This window comes from Melanerpes formicivorus, unplaced genomic scaffold, assembly GCF_026170545.1.
Source record: "Melanerpes formicivorus ecotype bairdi unplaced genomic scaffold, bMelFor1.0.p_v2 SCAF_302, whole genome shotgun sequence".
NCBI lineage: Eukaryota > Metazoa > Chordata > Aves > Piciformes > Picidae > Melanerpes > Melanerpes formicivorus.
In genome coordinates this window covers 11,503-34,985 of record NW_027142654.1, presented here as the reverse complement: position 1 = coordinate 34,985, position 23,483 = coordinate 11,503, and the positions used below count along the sequence as shown (strand labels likewise).

General features: G+C 47.9%; 1 protein-coding gene across 1 annotated transcript; it reads right to left on the bottom strand.

Moving 5' to 3' along the window:
• Nucleotides 1-1,423: 1,423 nt before the first annotated feature.
• LOC137458967 (AF4/FMR2 family member 1-like) lies at nt 1,424-21,733 on the bottom strand. Its single transcript, XM_068170259.1, has 16 exons — nt 21,670-21,733; nt 19,968-20,033; nt 9,798-9,819; nt 9,500-9,554; nt 8,553-8,650; nt 8,102-8,231; nt 7,059-7,156; nt 6,603-6,732; nt 5,928-6,010; nt 5,752-5,815; nt 4,599-4,735; nt 3,333-3,404; nt 2,958-3,051; nt 2,812-2,855; nt 2,134-2,279; nt 1,424-1,661 (listed from the first exon to the last, which is right to left on the bottom strand). The coding sequence occupies exons 1-16, from the start codon at nt 21,731-21,733 to the stop codon at nt 1,540-1,542; spliced, it is 1,425 nt and encodes a 474-aa protein (XP_068026360.1). The 3' UTR covers nt 1,424-1,539.
• Nucleotides 21,734-23,483: the final 1,750 nt, after the last annotated feature.

Below are 23,483 nucleotides of genomic sequence, written 5' to 3'. Positions count from 1 at the left end.
CTAATATCCAAACAGAACTTCTCTTGAGGCAACCGGAGGAGGTGGGCCATTTCCTCACCTCCTAGTAGCTGTTGCAAGGGAGGAGAACATCCCTTCCTCTTGCTCAGTCTTTGCCTTGAGTAATTGCTGATCTTTGCATTTTTTAATATCTCAGTCAGGTCTCTCGTGAATGGCAGATGGAGCTTTCCCACTGCAGTATTCCCTCACTTCAATTCACAGATAAGTGGCAAGCAGCAAATGTCCATTATCTGACTAGGCAAAAAAAAGGGGTCTTCCTTCATACATGCTGTTCAGCTGCATATGGTAGGGAAATTCACTTCCACCTGCAAAGGCCACTTCCAAGTCTTGTTCACCAGCAACACCATTAGCCTCAGGGCCCTTCTTCACATGCACACATGGAGCTGATCCAACTGCAAGAGCTGGTTAACACTTTCAGCACAGGGCCAAGACTTACCATGGCATCAGCTTTCTCCATCAGATTCTTGATCTCTCCTGTGTAGTATTTTACCAGCGTTTGTAGTATTTTGACCATTTGTCACACTCTGGCTGCTAACCCCTCTCATTGCCTGACTGAACCAAAACATGCCAAAACCAACCAATTTGAAAACAGCTCCTGTTTAAAGAATAAAAGTTGGCTTGAATTGTGGGCCAAGACTCTAGAAGGAAGAGGGCCCCAAGAGGCCTGCTTAATATGCAAACATCACAAACCCTGCCCTGATTCAGAGCAAAGGAATCCTCCCTAATACATCCTTATCCTTCCCACTCCCAAAGCCACAACAGGGCAAAAAGGGGGGGGGCTCAGCTTCAATGAGAAAGAGGGAGGAAACAACTCCACAATTCAAGCTCTTCCATTATTACCACACCTGAAAGACCCCTTCACACAGCTCCATGTCAGTCCCTGCCTCTCAGCTGCGAGCAGCCAAGAGTACAGCAAAGCTCTCTGCACAAAACCAGTTTGCTCATATTGTCTGTTCAAGGAACATCAATGATCCAGACCACTTCAAGCCACTAACTCCCCCCCAAGCCACAAGCAAGAACTGAGTGCAGTAGCCTATGACTGACACATGAGCCTCCTCTCTGGGAGCACTGCCCACTTGATGTCACATGAGGATGTGCTCTTGGAAGCACTGACTCCAGCAAAGGCCTAGCCAAAACTAATCACAATAGTTCCCTATGAAAGTACCAAGAAGAGTTTCATACAAAATTACTAAGAATAGTTCTTATAAATGTACCAAAAATTGTTCCATACAAATGTACTAAAAATTGTTCCTTATAGGAGTACTAAAACGAGTTTCTTTTAAAACTACTACTTTTATTTCCCTATAAAAGTACTAAGAACAGTTACTTATAGAAATACTTAGAATATATACATATAAAAGCACTTAAAGTGCTTTCCTAGAAATGTACTGAAATAGTTCCTTACAAAAGCACTAAAAATAGTTTGCTTATAAAACTTCTAAAAACAGCTCCTTATAAAAGCACGTCCAGTGCCTCCCCAGGTCCGGCTCTGGAGGATGTTTCTTCCACCACCTGGGCCAGTCAGGGTGTATTTGTCTCCCGTCTCAGCCACTGTAAAGCCCGTTTAGCGTAGCGGACCAGCTCCCTCACGCTGCTGTTCAGAGCCAGACTGCCTGCCGCTGCGCTGAGTTCAGCAAAAAGCTCTGCAAAAGGGGCAGGCAGATTGAAAAGAGATGTTGGGTTTCACACAACAGGCACATCTGAGAGACAAGGGGAGGACAAGGAAGGACAACAGCAGCATGCTGTCACTTGGCCAGCAAGGAGCCCAGTTCAAGTGCTGCTCAGCTGCTCCATTAAAGAGAGAGAAGCCAGCTTCACTCTTTGCAAGACAAAAGCACCTGGATGTTTGACAAACAAACTAAACCCACAGGGTGCAGTGCAGAAGGCTGATCTTCCCAGAAGGGGCACCAACTCCAAAGAGGGAAGTGCCCCAAAGGGAAAAACAAACACCATCCCCCCTCAGGCTTCTTCCTGTGTTACCATGAGGCCAGATGACTTGTTTCCTGCACTTGATACCCTCATCCCTTAGCTCGCAGACATGAGGATGCCAGGACAGCCTTTCCATTGAGACACACACAGCATGCAGGAGAGAAACGCTGGAGGACCAAGCCTTACCCTTGTTCTTCCTGGCCAGGACTTCAGCCTCATCCCATGTATCACAGGCTGGGAAGATACTGGAAGTGATCTCGAGGTAGGAAGAGGTGATGAGGGGTACATGAGTGGGAACTGAGACTGCTGATTCATTCCTGGTGGCACTGGAGCTGACAAAAGAAAAGGTGAGACTGGGGATCAGAATGGGCCACCCATCCACCACACCACTGCAGGCAGCCTCATTGTAGTCACTGGCAAGAGAGGGCTTCTACCAAGGCTCCTGGGAGACTATGAAATGGACTGCACCATGTAAGGGGACAGAGGCCTTGGAGATGGGGATGGTACCCCAGGAAGCGTCAGGGGATCTTTAACAGAATACAGATGACAACAGCAGGGGCCCTGACACAGCACAGGCACCGTGTCATCTTCACTCCGCTCCTCCTGTGTTTGTGGTGGAGAACTGCTCTGCTTGATAGATACATCCTGGACCTAGTGACAAAAAACGCCCAACAATCTTTTCCAACAAGGAAATACAGGAAAGAGAGAGCAGAAGCATCCTCATGTCCCATAACACTGTGATGTCAGTGGCAAGAAAAGAGCGAGCGGGGAAGCACTCTCGTATGCGGCCTGCAACTCACACAGCTCCTCTTTTCACTCACACCCACACGGGCACTTTACAAGGTCTGTAGTTTGAAACCTTACCTTGCAGCACTGGCAGAAGGCGCTCGTGTTGCTCTGGAAGAACTCTGCAGCAAGGAACAGAACTCTTGTTAGCTCTGGGCACTTCTGCCACCATCAGTTCCTCCTGCAGCCATCCAGCTGGCAGCTCAGGAACAGCCCTGCCCTACCTCGAAGTGGTGACTCAGGATCCCGCAATACTTCATTGCTGTGTCCCTTTTGTGCTGCAGCATGGCCATGTGCAGGAGAGACTGGCAGCGCATGCTGTGGACAGAAACACAGCCAAGCCTCAGCCTTCAGGCTCAGCACTACTCAGCCTCGTGGGACAGAGGCAGGCGCACATCAGCTGTGCTGCACAGCCCAGAAAGCTCAGGTTTCCCCTCCTGCTGCTCCTCATCGCAGAAAAAGGCTCTGGGAAATAAATCCCAAGGGAGGAAAACGCAAAACCGAAACCAAAGGAGGAAGGGCCATGCCTGCTCTTTCACATAAAGAGGTGCCCAGCCTCTTAGAGGTGCCCCAGGCTGAGTGAGCCCCCAGGTACGCACCACAACAGCAGAAGGATTTCTTCATGTGGAGTTGGTGAGGAGTCCACAAAGGATTTCATCGTTGTGATTAATCTAAAGAAAGAAAACAAACAGAATCTTGTCAGCCACCAGTGCTCTCAAGTCTCACTGTCTATGAGATGTCCATATCTCACAAGCCAGGAGACCTGCCCTGAGTCCTGGCACCGAGTGCTCTCTGTCATCTTGAGCAGAGGACTTTGTCTCTCAATGCCATCTTTTCCATGCAGTGGGGACAGATGGGGCCCCTGCGTGACTCACTCTCCTCAGGCCCAGTCAGCATGGGTTTAGGACAGGCAGGTCCTGCTTGACTAACCTGGTCTCCTTCCATCACAAGGTGACCTTCTTAGGGGATGAGGGGAAGGCCATGCATGTGTCTGCCTGCACTTCAGTAAAGCTTTTGACACAGTCCCAAAGCATTCTGCTGCACAAACTGGCTGCTCATGGCCTGGACGGGCATGCACTCTGCTGGATGCAACACTGGCTGGATGACTGGGCCCCGAGAGTGGTGGCAATGGAATTCAATGCAGTTGGTGGCTAGGCACAAGTGCTGTGCCCCAGGGCTCAGCACTGGGTCCAGCTCTCTTTGATATCTCTATCAAGGATCTGGATGAGGAGATTGAGTGCACCCTCAAGAAGTTTGCAGACGACACTGCCACATCTCATCGGAGCATGAGTGTTGTTCTGCTTGAGGGGAGGAAGCTCTGCAGAGGGACCTGGACAGCATGAATCAATGGACTGAGGACAGTTGTATGAGACTGAACAAGGCCAAGTGCCAGGTCCTGCACTAGGCTGACAATAACCCCATGAGAGACTCTTTTCAGTGGTGCCCAGTGACAGGACAAGGAGCAAGGGGCACAAACTAGAACACAGGAAGTTCCACCTAAACCCAAGGAAAATCTTCTTTGCTGTGAGGGTGCCAGAGCCCTGGAGCAGGCTACCCAGAGAGGCTGCAGAGTCTCCTTCTCTGCAGAGACTCCAAAGCCCTCCTGGACATGGTGATGCTGCACAACCTGTTCTGAATGATCCTGCTTTGGTGATCGCCAGAGGCCCCTTCTGAGCCCCACCATACTGGGATTCTCTCACTGCTTCTGGTTCCTCTTGAGAGTCTGTCTGTCTCATGCTTGTATAGCAACCTGAACTCTACTCCATGGTGGGAATCTGGAACCATCCAGTTGCAAAACTAGCAATGTGACTGACCCTTCCCCTCTCAGCATGCTGCCTAACCACTAGGCTTTGAAAACTACTTACCTGATGAGCTCTATAGTTTCTCTGAAGATGTGGGAAGCTGATCTGGGTGGTGGTGCATCCCATTCCAAGCCCATCCCGTATTCAGCAAAGCAAAGGGCAGCATCCAGGTACTGAATGCCCTTGCCAATGAAGTGGGGCTGTTGGGAACAATATGAGCATTTTTTGACTCCCATAAAAACTGCTTCTCTCATTTGTGCTTGAAGATCTTTTGCCTTCCTTGTTAGGCAGGAGTTGAAGAACGTTGAAGAAACTCAGGCTTCTGCCTGCTATCTCAGAGGCTCTCAGCAGAACCCCTCATGTGCTCACAGAACTCAAGCCATTATCTAACTCTAGCAAGCCAAGTGCCCAACCATGTCCCAAATCTCTGTGTCTTTTAAACAGCTCTGCTAGCGGGGATTCCACCACCTCCCGGGAGAACTTCTGCCACTGCTGGAGAATCCTTTCAGTGGAGAAGTTTCTTCTAATACCCAGCCTAAACTTCTCCTGGGGCAACCTGAGCAGGTGGGCCATTTCCTCTCCTCCTAGCAGCTGGTGCAAGGGAGGAGAATCTCTCTTCCTCTTGCTCAGTCTTTTCCTTCAGGATGTTTCTCTCTGGTCCTGGAAACCTGCCTTGTGAATGGCAGATGGAGCTTTCCCACTGCAGTATTCCCTCACTTCAATTCACAGATAAGTGGCAAGCAGCAAATCTCCATTATCTGACTTGGCAAATAAAAAATGTATGTTCATTCATACATGCTGTTCAGCTGCATGGGGTGGAGAAAGTAATTTCCACCTGCAAAGGCCACTTCCAAGTCTTGTTCATCGGCAACATCATTAGCCTCAGGGCCCTGACATTTCAGAGGGAACTGTCTTAAAACTGACTGCCCCGTCTCTCTGACAAGGACTTTGAGACAGCTCTGCAAAGACAACAGGCCTGCTAACCACGGACAGCATCCATTCTGAGTGCCCTTGCCTTGCCATGTTCTCTAGATGTGTTTGTCAAAAAGGGAAATGTCTGAACAGTTGGCAAATGAAGCCAGGCTCCTGACACGGGAGCTGAACGTACTCCATGTATGGCAGTGACCTCACCCAGGTGCTCTTCTTCACATGCACGCATGGAGTGGGTCCTAATGCAAGAGCTGGTTGCCATTTCCAGCACAGGGCCAAGACTTACCATGGCATCAGCTTTGCCCTTCAGCCTCTTGATCTCTCCTTGGTAGTATTTTACTTGCTGCTTCCTGAATTGGAGACCGAGAAGTAAAATAGAAAAGGGATGAAGAAGGGCTGCAGGGCCAGCCTTGCCTGGCATGTTGATAAACTGCAGATGAGGAGTGAGAAACAAAAACTTACTTTGCAGCCTTGAGGTGAGGTCTTGACAGCCTGGAGCTACATTGAGGCTCCGGGTAGGGCTTTGTGACATATCCTGGGGATCCCTGAAAAATCACAGAGCAGAAATAAAGCTGATTAGAGGGATCAGCCTTGAAACCATTGCAAATTCTGGCTTTCCAACATATCCAAAATTTCAAGACAAGATATTTAATTGGGCCCAAAAGGATGATTAGAGGGCTGGAGCACTACTCCTGTGAGGACAGACTGATGGATTTGGAACAGAAAGCTTCACAATCATTTGCGACAATGGAAAGGAAACTGTAAAAGAGACTGTGCAAGAAACAGCACTTCTCAGTGCGTGCTACTGACAGCACACCTGCTGGTGGCCAAAACATTCCAGGACTTTCTGTTCTATGGAAAACCATGGTTTCAAGACAAGACAGCATAAACTGCTGAAAAACACCAAAGCATTTCTTAGGCAGCTGACAGGGCTTTCCATCTGCTGGGCAGGTGCCCTGTGACCGACATTAAGCATCAGTGGACACTTTGGACACATATTCCCATTCAATGTTTGATGAGGCCTTTAAAGGAAGAGCATCCTGAGTCCCCTCCAACCGGGGAAGCAACAATGAGCTCTCCAAAGGGGCATTTGAAACAACACCTTGGTCCTGCTACAAACCCAGCTCCACCTCTCACCTTCCTCATTTCAATAGGCTTGACAGAAGATTCTTTTGGTGTTCCCTTGAAGAGCTGCCTCTGTGCACTGGGCTGTTTCTTGGCCTCTCCTATCTCCTGCTGATTGCCTTCTGCAGGCAACGGAGAGCCACTGTAGAGTGAGAGGGGAAAAGAAGGGAAGACTTGCAGAAGTTCACCTCTGATTCACAGGCAAAATCCAGCATCCCAGCCTCATTCTTTTCTATCTGGCTCTCCAGCGTGCCTTCCAACCCAAACCATTCTCTCCTCCTTCTTGTGGGAAATGCTAAATGCTGCAGCAGCTGAGGGAACAGACAGCATCAGCATGATCTCCTGAGCTTTTCCTTTCATCAGGTTCTGCTCAATTAAGGATACAGCAATGATCACCAGATGAAAATTGATGGACTGCCAGTTACTCAGTTCAATAGCCTTTCTGCCATCCCACTGCTCTGTACTCACTTCCGTTCACTGGAGATGTTGGTAGCTGCACACACCACCGATATGGCTTCTTTTTCTGACCTCACTTTCTTCCCAGCAGCCTCCTCCTCCTTTTCCCACTAGAATGTAGAGTAAAAAGGAAAAGGAAATAACTGCTCAGGTTTGAAAGCTCACATGAATGCTGATCTGCACAGCTGTATTTGATGGCTTCTGCTTAAAGACAAGAGAGTGGAACCAACAAAGTGGAAACTCAGAGCACAGTGGGTGCAGATGTCTGGCTCACTGACCACCATCCTACCATGACATTTTATCTCCTTGTGCTTGGAGAGATGAATTCTTTTGTACTGGTAGGGATGGAACTGCTAAACTGCTTCTTGCTAAAACCACCTGAAGTTAGGGGAAGGAAAAAATTGCACTCACAGCAGAGTTACATCACCCAGGTTCCCCAGAGGACAAGAGGTTTTGGTTTTCTCAACCACAATTTGATACAGGTGACATTTTACACAGTCACCTCAAATCACAGCCCTTGTCTGCCAGAGGAACAGGCACCAGGAAGGCAGAGTGGTAATAAACGACAACTTCAATTGCACTCCACAGATCTGGCAGCACAAAGTGTGCAAATCACCAGCTCACCTGATCAGAAAGCTTCCCAATCATTTGCTACAAGCCAAGACACTGGAAAGGAAACTGTAAAAGAAACTGTGCAAGAAACAGCATTTCTCAGTGCGTCCTACTGACAGCACACCTGCTGGTGGCCAAAACATTCCAGGACTTTTGTTCTATGGGACACCATGGTTTCAAGACAAGACAGTATAAAATGCTGAAAAACACCAAGGCATTTTTTAGACAGCTGACAGGGCTTTCCATCTGCTGGGCAGGTGCCCTGTGACCAACATTAAGCATCAGTGGACGCTTTGGACACATATTCCCATTCAATGTTTGATGAGGCCTTTAAAGGAAGAGCATCCTGAGTCCCCTCCAACCGGGGAAGCAACAATGAGCTCTCCAAAGGGGCATTTGAAACAACACCTTGGTCCTGCTACAAACCCAGCTCCACCTCTCACCTTCCTCATTTCAATAGGCTTGACAGAAGATTCTTTTGGTGTTCCCTTGAAGAGCTGCCTCTGTGCACTGGGCTGTTTCTTGGCCTCTCCTATCTCCTGCTGATTGCCTTCTGCAGGCAACGGAGAGCCACTGTAGAGTGAGAGGAGGAAAGAAGAGTTGGAGAAGTACACCTCTGATTCACAGGCAAAATCCAGCATCCCAGCCTCATTCTTTTCTATCTGGCTCTCCAGGGTGCCTTCCAACCCAAACCATTATCTCCTCCTTCTTGTAGGAAATGCTAAATGCTGCAGCAGCTGAGGGAACAGACAGCATCAGCATGATCTCCTGAGCTTTCCCTTTCATCAGGTTCTGCTCAATTAAGGAAACAGCAACGATCAACAGGTGAAAACTGATGGACTGCCAGTTACTCAGTTCAATAGCCTTTCTGCCATCCCACTGCTCTGTACTCACTTCCGTTCACTGGAGAGGTTGGTAGCTGCACACACCACCGATATGGCTTCTTTTTCTGACTTGAGTTTCTTCCTAGCAGCCTCCCCCTCCTTTTCCCTCTAGCATGAAGAATAAAAAGGTAAAAGAAAAAACTCCTCAGGTTTTGAAAGCTCACATGAAGTGTTGATCTGCACAGCTGTATTTGATAGCTTCTGGTTAAAGACAACAGAGTGGAACCAACAAGGTGGAAATTTGGGGATCAGTGGGTGCAGATGTCCAGCTCACTGACCAGCATCCTACCATGACATTTTATCTCCTTATGCTTTGAGAGATGAATCCTTTTGTACTGGTGGGGATGGAACTGCTAAACTTCTTGTTGCTAAAACCACCTGAAGTTAGGGGAAGGAAAAAATTGCACTCACAACAGAGTTAGATCACCCAGGTCCCCCAGAGGAGATGAGGTTTTGGTTTTCTAACCACAATTTGATACAGGTGACATTTACACAGTCACCTCAAATCACAGCCCCTGTCTGCCAGAGGAACAGGCACCAGGAAGGCAGAGTGGTAATAAACGACAACTTCAATCGCACTCCATAGATCTCGCAGCCCAAACTGTGCAAATCAGCAGCTCACCTGAACCTCATTCTTTTCTAACTGGAACTTTCTATGCTTCCCCATCCAACTAAAAGAAAATAAAGCAACTCCAGAGACACTAGCAGCCCTTACTGCCCCTCCCCACATATAGGAAACACTTTGACCTTCCTCCTGATTTGGTCTAAACAGAAGTTTGGGAATAAACCTGTGGTTGGGGCAGCAAGCAGTGTTGGTGGCTTTTCAACATCCTCCTTTGGCTACAAAAACAAAGAGGAGGAAGGGAGCAAATGGTTAGCTGAAGGATGCCAGCACAACAGAACAAGGTGTTTCAAGGCAGATCTGTCGGAACAGTGTAAAAACTGTCTGCAACTCACTTGGTCTTCGCTGCTCTCTTCGTTGTCACTTAGGTGCACCTCCTTACCAGTCATACTGGAAGACAACCAGAAGACAGGCATCAGCCAAGGCAGGCTCATTTTCAGGCAGCAGACCTTGACAAAGACTTGGTGTATGGTCCACAAGAAACCAGCCTGCCACATCCTTTTTGACCATTCCTGACGCACTGGCTCCTATCCCTCTCATTACCTCACTAATCCAGAGAATGCCAAAGACAGCCCAGGGCTGCCTGGGAGCTTCCCAGTTGATCTCAATACAATTTTCAATGGAGCTCAGTACCACAACTTATAACCACCCAAGACTGCAAGGGCAGACAAAGAGAGATTCCGCCAAAGCAGTTTTCAACTAATTTGGAAATAGCTCCTGTTTAAGGGAAAAAAATTGGCTTGAATCATGAGTGAAGACCCTAGAAGGTAGAGGGCCCAAGAGGCCTGGTTAATATGCAAACATAACAGACCCTGACCTGATTCAGAGCAAAGAATCCCCCCTAATGCATCCTGATCCTTCCCACTCCCACAGCCACAACAGGGCTAAAAGGGGGGCTCAGCTTCAGTGACAAAAAGGGAGGAATCTACTCCACAATTCAAGCTCTTCCATTATTACCACACCTGAATTACCCCTTCACACAGCTACATGGCAGTCCCTGCCTTTCAGTTGTGGGTGAGCAGTGGGTTCCAGTGTGCTCATATTGTCTGCTCAAGGAACCTCAGTGCTCCAGACCACTCCAAGCCACTAACTCCCACCCAAGCCACAAGCAAGAACTGAGTGCAGTAGTCCATGACTGACACACGAGCCTCCTCTCTAGGAGTACTGGCCTCTTGAGGACACATGAAGATGTGCACTTGGAAGCACTGGCTCCAGCAAAGGCCTAGCCAAATTGCTGGCAATGCACTGGTGTGAGATTATGGGGTCATAAGTTTCAGCAGATCTACCAGAAGCACTTTTGCCCATCCTGGAAGTGTTGGAAGACAGCTTGGATGAGGCCTTGAGAGTGTTGGCCGAGCACGAGGGGTCCCCCTGCCTATGGCACCATCTTTACAACTAGATGATCTTCAGGGTCCCTTCCAACTCCAGGGGTCAGTACTGGGTCCAGTCTTCTTCAAGATCATCATCAATTACCTGGGTGAGGGGACAGTTTGTAATCTGCACAAGTTTGCTGGTGATATGCAGCTTGGAGGACTGGCTGACAAGGTGCTAGGCAGGGACTCTTCAATGAGTCCTGGACAGAGTGGAGAGCTGGGAAAAGAGGAACCTCATGAGGTTCAAGAAGAGTAAGTTTAGAGCCCTGCACCTGTGGAGGAATAACAGCATGTCTTAGGGGTTGACCTGCCAGAAAGCAGCTCCATGGAGAAGGATCTGGGGGTCAAGAAGTTATCCATGAGGCAGCAATATGCCCTGGGGGCCAAGAAAGCCAATGGGCTCCTGGGGTGCACTAGAAGACTGGTGCCAGTAGGTAAAGGGAGGTTCTCTTCCTTCTCTGCTCTGCCCTAGTGAGACCACATCTGGAGTAGAGTGTCCAGTTCTTAAGCTGCCCAGTTGACGAGGGACAGAGGTATACAAGAGGGAGTCCAATGGAGGGCTCTGAGGATGATTAAGGGAGTGGAATGTCTGTCTTAGGAGGAAAGGCTGAGACACCTGGGGCTCTTTAGTCCAGAGAGGAGAAGGCTGAGAGGGGATCTTGATAATGTTTCCAACTATCTGCAGGGTGACTGTCAAGAAGGGGCCAGTCTCCTTTCGATGGTACCCTGTGATAGCATGAGGGACCTGGAACACAGCAAGTTCCACTTCAACTTCTGGAAGAAAGTTCTTTCCTGCGAGCTTGCCAGAGCCCTGCACCAGGCTGATCAGAGAGGTTTTGGAGCCTCCTTCTCCACAGACTTTCAGCACCCTTAGAGATATGTTCCTGTGTGACCTGCCCTAAATGATCCTGCTTTGGCAGGGGGATTGGACTTGATCTTCAGACGTCCCCTCCAACCCCTACCATTCTGTGATTCTATTAGTAATTTTAATGCTTTGACTAGCTCAGGAGTTAATAGCTGCTAAAGTTTCATTTGCAGGATGTGAGCATTTGTTTCTTATATACACACCATTGGTCTCCAAAACTGTTTTAAAAGAGCAAAAAGCAGCTCTGAAATTGTTCTCTCTTGCCAAACAGCCACATAGAATGCACAGGCTGCTCCCTCTCTGCCAGCTGGCTTAAAGATGCGTCACCGAGAAGGAGTCTGGCATCTCCCCATTTCAAAGAGAGAGTTTGCATGAAGATGATAGTTGTGGCATGGCTGAAGACAAAAGGCAGAGTCTGGAGCAGCTGAAAGCAGGATTCTTATTTGTGCAATGCAAATTGCCAGATATTCTGCAGAAGGAGCAAGCTGGTGGGGAAGAAGGAGGAACAAAAGAAAGACTGGATTCTGGGAATAGTAGACTGCTCACTGAGACTATCCCACACTCCCAGCCGGTGAGGGAGCCCCTACATGGTGCTGGAACAGGATGAAAAGGGTAGTTCAAGAGAGCTTAAAGATTCCCATTTCTAGGCTCACTGTTTGACACTGCCCAGCACAGCATCCTGCTCCCTAAATGGGAAGGATCTGGATTTGATGGACCACTTGGTGGGTAAGGAGTTGGCTAGGTGGCCTCTCTCAAAGAGTTGCAGTCAATGGCTCAGTGTCCAGATGGAGACCTTCTTCTTGCTTGTGTTTTCAGGTGGTGGTCTCAGGATTTGGGACATTTGCACTTCTGCTGGCACATGCTATGGTGGGAGAGGACAAGGTTACACCTGTGGACAGCCATGCAGCTTCCTGGAGAAATTTTACAGTCTCAGGGGTGCAAGAAAAGCTCCTACTCCAGTATGAACCAATTTGAAGACTCATCTGGAGCTCACAGTAATCCACAGGCACTGCTGCTGTACGAATTTCTGTTTCTTTCTCAACACATATCCCCTGTAGCTCTTCTACTAGAGGTCATCTCACACAAATCCTGTAGTGTACCCATGAATCTGGAACGACACACATTTCTTATGGCAGGATTTCTGTTTGTGGTGGTGAGAGAAAGTTCAGTTCTCCCACACACACAAAGAAACCAAGGCTAACTCAATCAGAGAAGCAAAAAAGTGGATAAAAGCTATATTTACAAGCAGATTGACATGAAGATGACTATATACACAATACACAGTATTTACAGTATATATAAAAACATACAGCAAAGAACATAACATAGAAATCCTGTCCTCCTCCAGCGAGGAGGGTCCCCCCAAAAATACCCCTTTCTTCCCCTTCCTCCCTTTTTTCCCAAAAAGGGTTAGAGAGAGAACATCCTCAATCCTCTCTGGCGTTCCGTGTCTCCACAGGATTTGTCTCTCCAGACCGAGAATGGTGTTGCGTGCAGTTGCATGTGGAACTGGATAAGTTTCCAACCATCCAGTGTTTGCCTCTACCATAGTAAGCACATACTGCTTACCAGAACGAGAACGTGGTAGAGTGATGTAGTCAATCTGCCAAGCTTCACCATACTTGTACTTGGACCATCTGTCACCATACCATAAAGGCTTAAGTCGCTTTGCCTGCTTAATAGCAGCACAAATGTCACAGTCATGGATGACTTGTGTGATAGCATCCATGGAAATGTCTATGGATCTGTCACGAGCCCACTGCTATGTTGCATCTCTGCCTTGATGTCCTGATGAATCATGAGCTCACCGAGCTAAGAATATCTCACCTCGGTGTTTCCAGTCGAGATCAAGATCAGAGTCCATGTCTACTTGAGAAACTCTTGCAGCTAGATCTGCCTGGTGGTTGTGTTGCTGTTCCTCAGTAGCTTTGCTTCTAGGAATGTGAGCATCTATGTGTCTCACCTTTACTGGAATTCTCTCAATTCGATCAGCAATGTTCTGCCACTGGTCAGCTGGCCAAATGGGTTTTCCTTTTCTCTGCCAACCATTCTTTTTCCAGTCCTTTAGCCAACCCCACAGAGCATTGGCTACCATCCATGAGTCGGTGTAGAGATAAAGCTTTGGCCATCGCTCACGTTCAGCTACATCAAGAGCTAGCTGGACAGCTTTTTCCTCTGCAAATTGACTGGATTCTCCTTCTCCATCCTTTGCTTCTGCAACTCAGCGTGTTGGACTCCACACTGCAGACTTCCACCTTCGCTTGTTTCCAACAAGACAACAGGAACCGTCTGTGAACAAAGCATATTTCTTTTCATCATCAGAAAGGTCACTGTAAGGAGGAGCTTTGTCAGCACAAGCTACTTTCTCCTCTTGAGGTTTAGCACAGTTGGTACTTTCAGGCCAACTTGTGATCACCTCGACTAGACCAGGTCTTTCAAGATTTCCCATTGGAGCTCTCTGTGTTATCAGAGCCATCCACTTGGAACATGTAGAATCTGTGGCATGATGTGGCATGGAACCTTTGCCTTTGAACATCCAATTCAAAACTGGTAATCTGGGAGCTAAGAGAAGTTGTGATTCAGTTCCAATTACTTCAGAAGCTGCTTTTACTCCTTCATAGGCAGCTAGAATCTCTTTCTCTGTTGGAGTATAATTAGCCTCTGAACCTCTGTAACCTCGACTCCAGAAACCAAGAGGTCGTCCACGTGCCTCACGTGGAGCTCTTTGCCACAAGCACCAGGTTGGACCATTGTCACTTGCAGCCGTGTACAAAACGTTCTTAATGTCTGGACCATCTCAGAGAGGTCCCAGACCCATTGCTTGAACTACCTCTTCCTTTATCTGGTCAAAGGCTGCTTGTTGTTCAGGTCCCCACTTGAAACTGTTTGTCTTTCAAGTCACATCATACAGAGGTTTCACAATCTGACTGTATCCAGGAATGTGCAGTCTCCAAAATCCCACTATCCCCAAGAAACGTAGAGTTTCTTGCTTGTTCATAGGATTTGCCATGGTAGAGACTCTATTTACCACATCCACTGGAATGTGTCGGCGTCCATCCTGCCACCGCACTCCCAGAAACTGAATCTCTGTGGTAGGTCCTTTCACCTTGTCTCGCTTGATGGCAAAACCTGCATTCAGAAGAATGTCAGTGATTTTGTTACCTTTCTCGAAGACTTCCTCAGCAGTTTTACCCCAGACGATGATATCATCGGTGAACTGGATGTGTTCTGGAGCACCGCCTTTCTCCAGAGCATCGTGGATCACTGCATGACAGATGCTGGAGCTGTGGATCCAGCCCATTGGCAGTCTGTTGAAAGTGTACTGGATTCCTCTCCAGGTGAAAGCAAACTGAGGCCTGCATTCCTCTGCTATGGGAATAGAGAAAAATGCATTAACAATGTCTATGGTAGCATACCATTTTGCCTCTTTGGATTCCAGCTCATGCTGGAGTTCCATCATGTCTGGTACTGCTGCACTCATAAGTGGAGTTACTTCATTCAGGGCTCAGAAGTTGGCTGTCAGACGCCAGTCTCCATTCTGCTTTCACACAGACTACACTGGACACTGAAAGGTGAATGAGTTTTGCTGACGACTGACTCTCCAGCTGACGAATCAGATTCTGAATGGGCAACAAAGAGTCACGGTTGGTTCTGTATTGCCTGTGATGCACAGTCTGAGAAGCAACCGGCAATTTAATGTCCTTTATTTTATGTTGTGCCACAACTGCAGACTCACCAGAAAGCTCAGGTCTAGCAGACAGCCTCACTATTTGTCCATCAGCTTCTACAGATGCTACTCCAAAAGCCCATTTGTAACCTCTAGGGTCTTTGAAATGCCCTTCTCTCAGAAAATCAATTCCCAAAATACAAGGTGCTTCAGGTCCGGTCACAACTGTATGCTTCTTCCACTGTTTACCAGTTAAACTTGTATCAACCTCTACCTTAGTTAACTCTTGAGATCCACCATTGATTCCCAGAGTAGTTATAGGCTCTGATCCCTGACAATTTGGTGGCATTATGGTGCGCTGAGCTCCTGTGTCAACCAAGGCCTTGTACTTCTGAAATTGTGAAGTGCCAGGCCACTGGATGTACACATTCCAATAGATTCGGTTATCTCCATTATCCCTCTCCTCCCCCTGGCGGGAGGCAGGGCGCCCCTAATTATGGGGAATATGCCCACATGTGCAATGAGCACACTGTCCAGTGTTAGAACTGGAGCCACTGTTGGAGCTATTAGAGTTGTCCTGGGAAACTGTAGAAGTAACAGCTACCCTTCTGGTATTGCTACCTCAGGTTCTGCCACTTTGCAGTTCCCTCAGTCTCCTGAAAAGATTAGAAGTTGGTTGACCATCCCATCTGTTCCTGTTCTCACCAAACTGATCACACAGAGTTCTCCAAATAGTCCTACGTGATTGACTCTGTGGTCTGTTTTGGTTTGATCTGTTTTGGAATGACCTCCTTGGAGGACGTCTATTCCTCACAGATGAAACTTGTATCCACCTGGAGGAAGAATTAGAATTACTTCTTTGTGTCAATTGGGATATGGAATCTTTCAGCTCTTTCATGCAGTTCTCAATTTTTCCAGACAGAGTTTCAATGGCTGAAACCAGAGAAACACGTGGGAGACTGTCCTCCAATTGTCTCATTTGATCAGTGAAATGGCCCACCATAGCAGGAGCTCCACCATAATTTCTTGCCACAATTCTGCTTGCCAGAATATTTGCATAATTAGGAGGAGCAAGTTTGTGGTGGGTTAACTCCCATTCTGGGAACAAAAAAAACAAAGCAGGGTGGAGGGCTTGCAGGTACTTTACCCTCCCTGCAGGATGTTTCCCCCCTGGGAAGCTGAGTCTGTTCCACTCCCCCCTCCCTGCCCAGCTAGGGTATAAAAAGCAGGACATCATAGCTGTTAGCTCTCCTTTTGGCTCCTGCCTCTCCTGGATGAGAGCTACTGTGGCTGCTTTCCTGCTCCTCTGCCACATGGTCGGGCCTGATCCTTCTCCCTGCTGCCTCCGTGCCTCTTCAGAGAGAAACTGGTTTTGTATTCTTCCTCTTTGTCCCCCTCCCATCCATCCCTGTTCCTTGCCCTTGTGAATCTTACCCGTTATTGACATATATGTACGTCTATATATATATATATATATATATTGTTTTGTTTTACTTTGTTTAAAGAAAAAACTGTATACCTCTCTACTTCCAAGCCTACTCCAAATTATTGTTTGGTGGATTTACTCCTTCCTTTTTTTACCCTCTCTGTTGGGAGGGAGGAGTGGGGAGTGGGGGAAGAGATTCTCAGCCTTGCCCCCATCTGAGCTCTTAACTCCCAGTTAAGGCTCAAACCACTACAAAGTTTGATGAGCTTTTTAGCAAGACCAGTTCCTACAGGAATTTCATCAGGATTCAGAGTTTCATGGTTACCCTAGAGTACCTCTCTGACAGCAAATTCTCTGATGCTTAATTCCCTCATCCATGGTAGTCCAGGGTTTAGGATTCCATGGAAGATCATCTTGGGATGGGTATCTCATGAGAGTTGCCAATAAAAGGTGTATCCACAGAGAAACCTTACCCAAAGTCCTGCCTAGATGTCTATCTATTCCATTATCCTTCAAGAGAGTGCCTAGTTGAGCTGCTGACTTGTCTCCAACCATTAGAGCTGGTGCACCTGTATCAAAACATCTACCAAGCCAAGCTAGAACTGGCTTATTCTCTGCTCTGATGTAATCCTTCCGCACATGTCTAAGTTCTTGGCACGGGGCTGAGGTGTTCTGAATATCGTCCTCTTCCTCATCTGTCTCATCTTCCTCAACATGTTGTCCCCATAATCCTGCTGACACTCTCCTAAGGATCTCTTTAAGCTCAGAAGCACCTCCACTAGCTGCTGTCCTACCAGGACCTGCGATTTGCCCTGCATCTCCATCCAGTGATGGTCTCAATAACTCAGCTATATCTTTAAGACAAACCTTCTTTTCCTCCTTAGCAGGCTCTTTTTTTAGCAGAAGTTGTTCAGCAGCAGCAGTATCTTGCTGTTCTCCCCTGGATCAGCTTTGTGCCTTCCACTTCTCATATCTAAAACTGCTACTTGCTTAATTGGAGTTGTGTTTGAATTCACAGTCACTTTAACAGAAGCTGACAGGTTTTGAGATGGACCAGCTGCTGCAGAGGACACCACTGGTCCTGCCAATGAAGAAGGAAATGGCTTTGACGAGGACATGGGAGCTGCCATGTTAGGAGCATCCGCTGCAGCTGGCTGATTGCCAGAATCACCAACAGTGCCGTTCAAAGCAGCCTTCCCGATAGCCTGTTTAGTTCTATTTTTAACTGATTGAGATTCTCCATTCTCCTCATCACTAGAAATCTCTGGGGTCAAATTAGAGCTATGCTTTCTTCTCTTTGGTCTGCACTTGAAAATGAAACAAGTCTTAGATACCTTCTTCTCCCTTATCACAGCTACTAACAAGCACCGATAGCAGGATTACACACACCAAATAAATCACCTTTGGATCCCAGCTATCGCTGAAAATTACTCTTTCACCTACTGAAATCTTAAACTCCTGTATCTCTATGGGTAGAGTTGTAGAAGTTACATTTCCATATCTATTAAGCCAAAAGAATCCCAGACACCGGTCATAAAGAAGCTGAATCTTATACTTAAATCATAGATATAATTTATACATTAAGTACCTGCCTAAACGATGACAAATTAGTCCTAGGAAATACTTATAGATCGGTACACTACTAGGCAGCCCATTCCAATCATGAACGACTCGCTCGGTGAAGAACTTTCTCCTCACCTCGAGTCTAAACCTCCCCTGGCGCAGCTTGAGACTGTGTCCCCTTGTTCTGGTGCTGGTTGCCTGGGACCAGAACAAGGGGACACAGTCTCAAGCTGTGTATGGCTTTGCTTATTTGGTTGTTTGGGTTGTGGTTGGGGGTTTTGTGGTTGGTCTTTTGGTTTTCTGTGTGTGTTTGTGGTTCTTTGTGTCTGTTTCCTTTTTAATTAATTGAAATGAGGTGTCTGAAGTCGCATCCTTTGAAGTTTTACTCCATTTTTAAGTCTCGACTAGCAAAATGTACAGATGAAATGTCCGGAATTACGTTAGAAGGCTTGGAAAAGAAAACTAAACCACAGAGAACAGGCTAATAAAGAACTACCTGTCAGTCAAACTCTTATGAAATTAGAGTACGTGAAGCCAAACCACGGAAACAAACCAGCAAAAGAACAACTCCGTAACCATAAGGTGACATTTTCACTTTGACTCAGGTAGAGACATTTCTATACAGACAGAAAGGGATCTGAATCTCTGCCTGATTTCAACACTGCTTTGGTGTAAGAGAGCTCCTAAAGAGCCTCACCACTCAGCAGATGTAGTGATGTGCCTGGAAAAATAAGCCTGAGCCAAGTCAGTCTGGAGCACAGTCTGAGCAAACAAAGACCTATGTGACACTCAAAGAAGCCTGCTTACAATTCATCATTTCAAGTATGCTTCATCAGAGGCTCTTCAGGCTGCCAGAGGAGCTACTCACAGAGGAGAGGAGAGGAGAGGGGAGGTTCGGAGAGGAGAGGAGAGGAGATGTTCGGAGAGGAGAGGAGAGGTTCGGAGAGGAGAGGTTCGGAGAGGAGAGGTTCGGAGAGGAGAGGAGATGTTCGGAGAGGAGAGGAGAGGAGAGGAGAGGAGAGGAGAGGAGAGGAGAGGAGAGGAGAGGAGAGGAGAGGAGAGGAGAGGAGAGGAGAGGAGAGGAGAGGAGAGGAGAGGAGAGGAGAGGAGAGGAGAGGAGAGGAGAGGAGAGGAGAGGAGAGGAGAGGAGAGGAGAGGAGAGGAGAGGAGAGGAGAGGAGAGGAGAGGAGAGGAGAGACCTTCAAGATCATTGTGTCCAACCTATCCTCCAACACCACCTAATCAACTAACCCATGCAATCAAGCACCTTGTCAAGTCTCCTCCAAAACACCTCCAATGATGATCTAATCTGAACCTCCACTGGTGCAGCTTGAGATTGTGTCCTCTTCTTCTGGTGCTGGTTGCCTGGGAGAAGAGACCAACCCCTTCCTGGCTACAACCTCCCTTCAGGTAGGTGTAGACACCAATAAGGTCACCCGTGAGTCCCCTTTTCTCCAGGCTAAGCAACCCCAGCTCCTTCAGCCTCTCCTCATAGGGCTTGTGTTCTAAACCCCTCCCCAGCTTTGTTCCCCTTCTCTGGACACCTTCCAGCATCTCAACATCATTCCTAAACTGATGGGGCCCAGAACTAGACACAGGACTCAAGGTGTGGCCTAACCAGTGCTGAGTACAGGGGCAGAATGACCTCCCTGCTCCTGCTGGCCATGCTATTCCTGATCCAGGCCAGGATGCCATTGGCCCTCTTGGCCACCCGGGCACACTGCTGGCTCCTGTTCAGCCTACTATCAACCAGCATCCCCAGCTCCCTTTCTGCCTGGCTGCTCTCCAGCCGCTCTGACCCAAGCCTGTAGCACTGCATGGGGTTCTTGTGGCCAAACCTTCCCTTCCTTATCCTCAAAATCGTATGTTTAATTTATGTAATTTTCTGGTAGCTTTTCCTGTCACTCACTTTCCAGGGCCACGAAAGGGAATATGAGGCAGGTGATGGGGTTCAAACACGTCAGATGCTCCCATGCTGTCAGGGAATAGCCATTCGCGTAGCACCGTGAGCAGCAATCTCTTGGGAAAATTCTGTGCACCAGTACTACACCACCATAGGTGGCCTGTGCTCTCCAGAAGTATTGATCAACTTCACAAAGCCTGTGACAAAGTCTTAGGACCTGCTTGCTCAGAAATCCAAACCTAACACACCAGTCCTCCAAAGGCTGTCATCCTCTCTTCATGGCACAAGGAGAGAAATGCTGATGTGCTTGGGGCTTTTAATCACCTCTTTGTTCTGTTAACTACTGAGCTCACCAAATGGCAAACTTGCACCTTGAAACATCAGACAACAATCAAAATGCATCCCAAGGGCACCAGAAGAATTTGCTTCTGTTTCTAGGGCCAATGTAGATAGTAGCTTTCTATTCACCTCCTATCACAGAATCAATCATAGAATGGTATAGGTTGGAAGGGACCTCAAGGATCATCTAGTTCCAACCCCTCTGCCATGGCCAGGAACACCTTGCACTAGACCAGCTTGCTTAGGGCCTCACCCATCTGGCCTTCAACACCTCCAGGGAGGGGGCATCCACCACCAACCTGAGCACCCTGTTGCACTTTCTCACCACTCTCACTGTGAAGAATTTTTTTCCTAATATCCAGTCTAAATCTGCTCTCCTCAAGCTTCAGCCCATTCCCTCTTGCCCTGCCGCTACAAGCCCTTGTGGAAAGCCCCTCCCTGGCTTTCTCTTAGGCCTCCTTCAGGTACTAGAAGGGCATTATAATGTCACTTTCTTATCTTCAGGCTGAACAGCCCTAACTCTTGCAACCTTTCCCCACAGGGGAAGTGCCTCCAGGCTTCTGATCTCTATTGTGGCCCTTCTCTTGACCTGCTCCAATAGTTAGATCTCCTTCTTATGCTGGGGGCACCAGAACTGGATGCAGTACTCCAGCGGGGGCCCAACCACAGCAGAGTAGAGGAGAATCTCCTCCCTGCTGGTAACGCTTCTTTTGATGAAGCCCAGCACATATTTTCCTTCTGGGTTGAAGTGCACATTGCCTGCTCAAGATGAGTTTTTCATCCACTGACACAGTCAAGTTCTTCTCCTCAAGACCTTGCTCAAGCTAGTCTATGCCCAGCCTCTATTTCTTCTTGCGATTGCCCTCACCCAGGCGTAGGACTTTGCACGTGGCCTTGTGGAACTTCCTCAGGTTGGCTTGTGCCCACCCCTCAAACTTGTCCAAGTGTCCTTTCCCTCCAGCACGTCAATGAGACCAGGCAGGTTGGTGTCATCCTCAGACTTCTGAGGGTGCACTCTGTCCCACTGTCCAGATCACTGACAGAGATGTTAAACATCCCTGGTCCCAATACAAGCCCCTGAGGGAGGCCAGTTGTCACTGGTCTCCATTTGGAATTTGAGCCATTGACAGCAGCTCTCTGAGGGAGACCATCCAGCCATTCCCTATCCAGGGAGAGGTCCAGCCCTACAAGCCCATGCTTTTCCAATCTGGTGACCAAGATGTCATGCAGGACAGTGTCAAATGCTTTACACCAGTCCAGGTAGATGACATCAACTGTTCTTCTCTTATCCACTGATGCTGTACTCCATCACAGAAAGCCACCAAGTTCATCAGGCATGATTTGTCCTTCGTGAAGCCATGTTGCTTACCACTAATCACCGCTGCTTTCTCTTTCACGTGCCTAATCAAAGACTTCAGGAGGATCTGCTCCATGATCTTGCCAGGCACAGAGGTGAGGCTGGCTGGCCTAGAGTTTTCTAGGTCTTCTCTTTTTTTTCCCTTCTTGAAGGGTAACCCTAAACTGTTTTTGTTTCTGGGAACTGCTGACCCATATGTACTTCACAGCCAACTCCCCCATGCCAACTACCTGTCAAAAGATACAAATAGAAGGATTTTATTTCTAATTAAAACCAGGTTTGAAGTACTCTGTCATTCATTGCAGCTATTAATAGAATTCAGCAGGTTGGAAAAGACCTTCGAGATCATCAAGAAAAACTCATCACCAAACACTATCTTATCAACTTAGCCATGGCACCAAGTGCCTCATCCAGTCTCCCTTTAAACACCTCCAGTGATGGTGACTCCATCACCTCCCCGGGCAGCCTGTTCCAATGGCAAATCTCTCTTTCTGTGAAGAACTTCTTCCTAACATCCAGCCAAATCCTCCCCTGGCCCAGCTTGAGATTGTGTCCTCTTCTTCTGGTGCTGGTTACCTGGGAGAAGAGACCAACCCCCACCTGGCTACAACCTCCCTTCAGGTAGGTGTAGATAGCAAGAAGGTCTCCCCTGAGAGTCCTCTTCTCCAATCTAGGCAACCCCAGCTCCCTCAGCCTCTCCTCATAGGGCTTGTGCTCCAAACCCCTCCCCAGCTTTGTTCCCCTTCTCTGGACACCTTCCAGCATCTCAACATCTTTCCTAAACTGATGGGGCCCAGAACTGGACACAGGACTCAAGGTGTGGCCTAACCAGTGCTGAGTACAGGGGCAGAATGACCTCCCTGCTCCTGCTGGCCATGCTATTCCTGATCCAGGCCAGGATGCCATTGGCCCTCTTGGCCACCCGGGCACACTGCTGGCTCCTGTTCAGCCTACTATCAACCAGCATCCCCAGCTCCCTTTCTGCCTGGCTGCTCTCCAGCCGCTCTGACCCAAGCCTGTAGCACTGCATGGGGTTCTTGTGGCCAGTGTGTAGAACCTGGCACTTAGATGTGTTAAATCTCATGCCATTGCCCATCTGGCCAGCATTTTAACTGCTGCTGCAAAAAATGAAGATCTCTTCAGTGTCACGGTTAAAACACAGATGCTTTCTCCTTCTATATCATGTATTTGACATGTAGCACTTGCATATTGTGTGTTTGATACCAAATTTACTCCCTAGACACACACAGACATGTACAGATCAGCACATCACATAGCAAACATTCTCCCTTGCATTGTAAATTATAATCAGAATAGAAATATTAGCATCAAATACTGCTGAATGCAGCACCCAAGCAGAAGAGGTTTATTGTCCAGTTTGGCTACAAAGCACTGCATAATTCTGTGTCTGAGAGAATGACTTCATTTTTTCCATTTAGTCTTGCAGAGAATATCAGTTTCTCAATCAGACAGAGAAATAAGCAATCTGAGTATCTGAAATTGTTACCTAGAAAGAAGCTGATGACTAAGAAAAGTGACAGCAGAAAACATCCTGTCTTTGATGGGTCACCATGCCGTAAAAGTCTGGGTGAATAAAAGCCATTTCTAACTGGGCTTGTCTACGGGGCCCTGCAGGAGAGAGCCACCTGGTAGCAGATGGAAGTGTGACTAGCAGGAGTGTCTGTGTCTGTTTCTGCAGTGATGAGGAGGGACGGCTGTGGGGAGTGCAGCCTGCACCTCTGCCAAGTGCAAACAGAAGGGCACAATTAATCAGCTGCTGCTAGCTAAGCCATGCCTGACTTACCATGTGTGGCTCCTGTGTGGAC

Coding starts and splice junctions, on each gene's coding strand:
- LOC137458967 (XM_068170259.1), bottom strand. CDS start 21,733: ATGGAGCAGATCCTCCTGAAGTCTTTGATTAGGCACGTGAAAGAGAAA. Junction 9,555..9,797: donor TTGGGTGGTTATAAGTTGTG/GTACTGAGCTCC, acceptor GTTGTCTTCCAG/TATGACTGGTAAGGAGGTGC. Junction 3,052..3,332: donor GAAATCCTTCTGCTGTTGTG/GTGCGTACCTGG, acceptor TTCTGTCCACAG/CATGCGCTGCCAGTCTCTCC.